Source organism: Gavialis gangeticus, unplaced genomic scaffold (genome assembly GCF_001723915.1).
Source record: "Gavialis gangeticus isolate Ggan-Ray unplaced genomic scaffold, GavGan_comp1, whole genome shotgun sequence".
Classification (NCBI taxonomy): Eukaryota; Metazoa; Chordata; order Crocodylia; family Gavialidae; genus Gavialis; species Gavialis gangeticus.
Window position 1 is genome coordinate 3,305,201 of NW_017729009.1, and position 7,138 is coordinate 3,312,338.

Sequence of the window (7,138 nt, forward strand, 5' to 3'; positions counted from 1 at the left end):
GGGGGGGAGAGTGTTTTATTTTACAGCTGGGGAAACTAAGAGACTTTTTGAAGGTCACACATCAAGCCAGTGAGATCCTTGTAAGTGTGCTGTAAGGTACTGCACAATATTAGCTGCACTGTTAGGGCACACAGAGCTACGCAAGCCGCAAGATAAACCTAGAGATACCAAATGATGTCAAAACCATTCTGCCTTGTTACGGTCTTTCACTACAGAGCTGCCCTATTGTTCTTCCGTAGTCAAAAAACAGGTGAAAGCTGAGAGCTGGGGTTTTCTGAGGGGGACCTTAAGCCTAAGGGAGGCTGGAATCTAAAAGGATTGAGAACCGCTGCTGTAGGCGCAGCCGGGCCTCTCTGCTTTGCTCCTCCCCCTAATTTAATTAGACATTGGCTTTCTCATCAGATCACTCTGAACAAGGAATCTTGGTACTAAAACCTCCCAAGACGCCCCGCTTGCTGGCATACTAAATAGCTCAGTGCTCTTTTATGTTTGCTTCTCGATGCTGCAACGAGCCTACTTACAAAACACCTCCGCAGCTGAACGATCAGTCGGGTACCTACCGAGCGGGACCGTGGGCTGCTGGCTGAACGTGTCTGAGGGGTCCGAGCTGCCTTCCTGGCCCCCGGGCTCCCAGGATTCGCTGTTCTCGGACACCTCAGAACAGGCGTCAGACGTCCCTTTTTGATTTCCTGCCGGATCTCCAGAGCTCGAACACCTGTCTTCGCTGCCGGTGTCAGACACGGCCCTGGTTTCCTCGTCCACCTTTACAGCAAACCACACCCTAACCCGCTGTGAATTCAACTGAGTTCTCTCACACAAGGTCTGCAGGTCATCTTCACGCAGCATCTTATGCTTCTTGTAATAGTCCTCAAGGAGCTCCTTGCTGTCTGGGCTGATTTCAGCTAGACCTGGAGGAAAGATCCCGCGCCTGTAGTTCTCATACCATTTCAACTGACCGTTTTTATAGCCGTATCGGCTATCTCCAAACCAGCGGATTACCTCCGCCCGCGGCAGGCCTGTCTGAGCAACAATGGCATCGTACTCTTGATTTGTTGGCCTCTGTGTCTGCACAAACATTTGCTTAAGCAAATGCCGCTGCTGGGCTGTTTTTTTTAAGTTTAATTTGGTTTTATGGGGGGTAGGCGGCCTGCTAGAAGGGCTGTCCCCTTTCCTATTTGCACTTAAACCCTGCAGTTCATTTTTGCCATTGGACTCTGTCACTTTAAGTTTTTTCAGATTGATTTTAATAGGGCTGACTTTCCGCTCTGCTGCAGTTTGACTGCTGCCAGGCATATCCACTGAACCATTCTCACTGGAGGCCCTCAGTTCATCGGAAGAGTCTTCCCCTTCTCCGCAGTCATTCTCAACAACATCTTCCTCCTCTTGCTGAGCCATTTCATCCACCTTTTTGTTTTCCTCGGCCAGCTTTTTTTTCCTCCTCTCGGAGAACCAGCTATCAATTTCCCTCCTCGTCATCTTTGTTTCACTCCTCAAACGGTCCACTTCTTCCTCTGAAGGGAAAGGATTTTGTGCAAAACTGCCTTCCAAAGCTTTGAGCTGCTCTGGTGCTCTCTCTTTGTATTTTGTCGGTGTGAAGTCAGGTGTCTGATGCCAAGATTGCCGCCTGGTGTGATGATGAGTCACAGGTGTTGCTGCAGTCATAGAGGTTAACTCTGTGCCTTTTGTTGATACAGGGAAGGTCATTTCAGTCAGCGAGTCTATTGTGTTATCTCCCACAAACATGCCTCTACCACCTTTCACGTTCCTGTTATGGTATCTCCTATCACTAAACCATTTTCGAACTTCCCTTGTAGAGAGGCCTGTAATTTTTGTCAACCGCTCAACTTCAGCATGGCCTGGGAATGGATTGTGACCAAAACTGCCCTTCAGTGCAGATAGCTGTTCATGGGACTTCTTATTTTTGTAGATGTTGGGATCCAAGAAAGCCTGTGAGGATATGGTAGGACATGCAGTTAGCAGAGACTGAGCAGTGTTGACCACTTTCACAGTAGATGCAGTATTTGAGCACACTGTGTTGTGCTGTGTCACAGGCTGGAGCTTGGGAATAGAAGTCACTGTTAAAGTGAGAGAGGAATTGGTGCCTTTTAACTCCTTTGTCATTATTGGCTGCGTAACAAGCAGCCCTCCTGTTCCTTCTGGTTGTCCAACCACATGCCCAGGCAAAGTTGCCTGAATAAGATGTGGGACGCTGCTGGTGTTTGCAACTAGGGGCGTATTCAAAACTGTAATGGTAGGCTGCGGTACAGACTGGATAACCGTGTTGAACATTTTTTTCCGTGCATCTTCTATCTCTTCCGGTGACCAGCTGATGCCTTGTTTCAGCCTCTGGGCAGTAAACCAGATCTTAAGCTGTTCTTCTGGATACTTTGTCACGACAGTCAAGTAGCATAGCTCAGCTTTTGTGGGATATGGGAACTTATGGAAAGAGTTTTTCAGGAAGCTGTTGGAGTCCATGGCAGCGTTGTATGTTGGAATGCTGCTCAGCGGAATCATTACCTTTGGAAGGGATTTGGATGTGGGTAGCTGTTGGTGTAATAGCGGCTGCTGTTGCAATGGTACAAGATGTGCAACACCTGTCTGCAAGACAGGCACACTGCCTATTATGGAGCCATTGACTATGGGAGATGGTTTTGCAGAGCCTGAAACTGACTGGCTAACCGGCACAGACCCATTTGTGAACAGATGGTCACCATTTTTCATCTCTGGTTCATTGGCAGACTGATTGCTTATGTTCTCCTTCAGCGTGTGAATCTTTTTGGCTTCAGTCTTACCTTTCATTATCTTCATAATGGGTGTTTTGGTAATGATGATTTCAGCTTGACTATCCACCCCTTCCCCAGGGATTTCCCCTGGAAGGTCTTGGTTGCTGGTGGCATCACAGATGCTTTGCTCCACAGTAGTATGATTGTCCTGCTTAACCACATTCCAGACAAAGCCAATTTCTCCAGCATGGCACTCTGCATTGTGTTGCAAGAGCCCTTCATGGCTTTTTGCCAGAAAACTGCACTCTGTGCACACCAACAAGGGGTCTTTGCTGAAGTCTAAGTGCTCAGAATCCATGTGCCCAAAGAAATGACTAACATCTTGAGAGCCAAATTCACAATACTTACACACATAAGTATCACCCTCTGCAAGACTTCGATGCCCATTAGACAATGTTCCATTATTGTTATGGTTAACAACAGTGTCACTAGCAGCCGGGGCTTCAGGACGTGTGTCCTGTTGTATTCCTCCACGATCATCTTCCACAACATCTGATTCAGTTTCCTGCAGCACCAGCTTTTTTACTGGTATCATGCAGGGAGTTGTGGATTTCCTCTTACTAGCCATCTCTGCCACCAAGCCAGATGATTAATGCTTTTTTTAAAAAAAACATTTGCACGTATTCTGAGGTCTAGATTCCAGCAAAGTCATGATGTCTGAAGACAGACTCTTGTCAAGTCTTTGAAGGATATTACACATGCTCTTGAACCTGAGGGAAAAACAGGAAAAAAAGTTACTACTCCTAATATTTGGCATAGCACATACCCATTACATTACAACTGCAATAATCCTCCTGTTTTTGTTGTTTAAAAAGATAATTATTCTCATCTGCTAAAGGGGAGAGATTTTGAAGCTGGAATTTAATCTGACAGTCTTTTGACTGCTCACTTGGATGATTTTGTAGAACTGGAGAAAAGTTTCTGCTAGAATGGCCATACCTGCCTATAACGTTGTTGTATCAGGCTGGCGACACTTCTTCTACCCACCTAGTATGAATCAAAGGACATCTTCCTTCGTGGGCCTAATACTTTCACTATTTTCCCTTGACAAAGGGTCTTCTCCTGCCTCTATCCTCTCGATTCTTCCAATAGCAGAAGTCCATAAAAACTGACAAAGCAGGACTGGCCATATCCTGAAGTCTTGGTCACTGCAAAAATTCTGATATTTAAAAAAAGTTTCCAACTAGGAACAGTCTTTGAAATTTTTGTCACAGAGCAGGGAAACCTGGGCTCCTTGAGAGCTGGGGCCTCCAGGCTCTCAGCGATGAAGCTGTTTGCCAGGCAGGCTGCCATAGAGGCAAGCTGGCACCATCACAAGCAGGTTTCCCTAGGCAACCTGCCTAGTTTGTCAGTTTTGACAAAAATCAAAAACCCATTCTCACAGAATCTAGCCATTGCTTCACACTGGTGTTGGATAGCAGAAAAGCACAGTTGGAAATTTTCAGACCAGCTCAAGCACCAAACCTTGCACATGGAAACTGTGGACACGGTGCCAAGAAGGGCTGTAGGGTCACAGTTGGGATATCATGCTTGGATCATCCTTGGAGGAGCTCAGGAAAACTACACATCACTGATTAGATGTCATGTGGGTCACTTTCTCCCACGACTGCTTTGGCTTTTTGATTTCAACAGAATCTATCAATTCTGCAAAAGTGGAAAAGGAGGGCAGGCTACAGAGATCCAGTGGAGTAAAATACATGCACACACCACCCCTCGGATCCCCCCTCCGTCTGTCCCGCAGTACCCAGGAAAACGGCATGGCAATAGCTTTAAATGTTCAGACCAATCCAATCTATACAGTTGAGACACTCCTTGCGGAAGTGCAATGCACCTATGACAACTCTTTTCTTGGTTCCTAGGCACAAGCAAGATATTCAGCTCTAGCATTGAAAAAAAATAACACATCTTCTTCACAGGTCACAATAATTTTAAATCCATCAAGTGCTCTGCCAGAGACTGGGACTGGACATTTCTTCAGGCACAATTTCATCTCCTGCCTGGTAGAGTTCACAATATGCACAGCAGATGCTCCATGCCTGAGATCACAACCCCGAGGGTAGTGAAATGGTTTGTTGTAGCTGGCATCTACTTGCTTAAATTTATCCAGATGACAAAGAAAACAGGAAATCTGAAGAAATTTTCTCCCTGAACCCCTCTTCCATCTGTTATTACGGTGCATTTGCACAAGAATAAGAATAGCAATTTCCAGATTGCAAGGTCACTTGGAAATTCAGCATGAGTAAGGCTGGCCAAAGATTTTGTGCCAAACTACCAAGATTTGCAGGGGAATAGATAGAGCTTCATGAAAACAGTAATTACAACTAAACAGAAAAAAAAAATCACAACTAAACTACAAACCTTTCAAGGGTGGCACTAAAAGCACTATGCACTGACAGACTAAGCCTGCTTAGATCAGATACTGGGAACGGATTTCGTGCACAGAGACATGCAGATCATAAGCATTTGTTGGTTGCGCATGCAATACCTACTTTTTAATTATTTTCAAGTGAATTAATTCAGACATGGAGGACCAATGGTCCTAGCTGAAAGTATCTCTCAGGAAGTGGAATTTGACCTCTGTAAGCTTGTCTCCAAAAAAAATAAATTAACAAAAGCATTTTTTTTAAATAAATGAACTCTGAAGAACCTGAGTCTGAGGGTTTAATACGAACGCCAGCCATACACATACACAAATTTAAAACGCTGATGGGAAACCGTAACTTCCAGTTAATGTGGGCTGATCTGAGATTACAAAACAGTCCTGTAAATAGTATTAGTCATCAGCAAACTTGGCACCAGCAAAGGCTGTTTGCTATGCTCAAGCTGCCTAAAAAGCTATAAATCAGAAATGTATAACACTGTGATTCTGAATTGGCACATGTGAATTTCATGCTCCTGATACCCAGTTTTGTGGTATTTCTATCCCAACTTGCAGAGACTGCTTTTCCCTTAGTACTAACAAGGTGAACACTTGGGTAACTCCTAATGGGGCTGACCTTTCCAAGTCAGGTCAATGAGGAATGACAATAAGAACAGCCAAAAGGCTACACAGATAGCTTTAAAGGTCTTAAGGATCATCCGGAGTAACGAAAGCAAGAGTAAAAATGAGCAGTCTCACTGCATGCATCTGCTCTGTATCGGGTCTCCTCACTTGACCACCTGAAGTCCTCACTACTACTTACTCGTTTGACCCTAAATAGGTAACTTAGCTGGGTGAGAGTTAGCTGTATTCTTTGCAAATGTGTGCGTTTTCAACAGAATTGTTATTAACAGAGTTCCAGTTACAGAATCTTTATTACCGGAGATGATGCAAGAGCCAGACACATCCCACGCTGTTTTTGTAAGTTGGCAGATAGATAAAAATCATCTTTTTAATTCTCAGCTGAATAAACTTGCTACAAAGAAACGAAGACAAAGACCCCTGTTGTGCCATTTTTACCGTCACTCTTCAGAGTATTTAATCAGTACTACTTGAGCTTAGTATACTTGAAATACTTTACCCACCTATGAAGAAACTAAAAGGCATTGCCACATATGGTTACTTCATTTACCAAAGTTTAATGTTCACACAAGCAAATTCTGCCAAAGTCCCAACTGGAGAGATAAGTAGGTTTGAGATGTCAGAGCATCCACACATTGGGTCAGATACAAAATATTAACTTCACACAAGAGTGAAGATATCAAATTTATCTTGAAAACCATCCTGGTGGTAACTCAGTAGCAACTTTAATCAAGTGCACTGTTTGTCCATTCCCTTTCCAGGGAAAAGTTACACAACCACATAGTAAAACCCAACATAGATTCTCAGCTGCGTGCGACATGTATATTGACTAAATCCAAACATTAGTAGCATGTTCTCAATGCTGTCCATCCTACAGCATGTGCTAACACTCCTGTGCATTTGCAATTTAAAATGTAATTGAATCTATATGATATCCCTTTTAACTATCCTAGTAGCAAGCAACATTTTTTTAAAGAAAGTGTTCATTAATAATATAGTGAATAAACCATTGTTAAATTAAAAACTGACACAAAAAATAGAACCTTACCATGATTCTTATGGTGCACGTGGAGGGGTGTGTGTTCCCTGTGGGGCAAATAGCAGTGGCACATTTTTGTGCCATTGTGCAGGGGCAAGCCATAGGACAAATAACGTGCTCTGGTGTGTGGCAAATTGCCCCGGGTGGGGTAGGGAAGGCTGGGGCCAGCCCAGCAGCCTTAGATCCTGGCTGGCAGCCAGAGTGTAGCTCTGCCTGGCCAGGCTCCCTTTCTGGTGGTACACATTGCTATCACATGCACTGCACTGTTTCTTATAGCAGCGTTTTTTGTTTTTTGTTTTCTTTTTTTTTGGGGGG

General features: G+C 44.3%; 1 protein-coding gene across 3 annotated transcripts in view; it reads right to left on the minus strand.

The window, feature by feature from the left end:
* ZHX3 (zinc fingers and homeoboxes 3) overlaps positions 1–7,138 on the minus strand; it is a 46,201-nt gene that overhangs the window by 3,250 nt on the left and 35,813 nt on the right. Inside the window, exon 2 of one of the 3 annotated variants that reach the window (XM_019509792.1) lies at positions 522–3,493. In XM_019509792.1, the coding sequence (XP_019365337.1) occupies positions 522–3,351 (2,830 nt within the window). In that variant the 5' untranslated portion in view covers positions 3,352–3,493. Of the gene's footprint in view, positions 1–513; positions 3,494–7,138 lie in introns of those variants that run through there. The other 2 variants (XM_019509793.1, XM_019509791.1) reach the window with 2 other exon arrangements.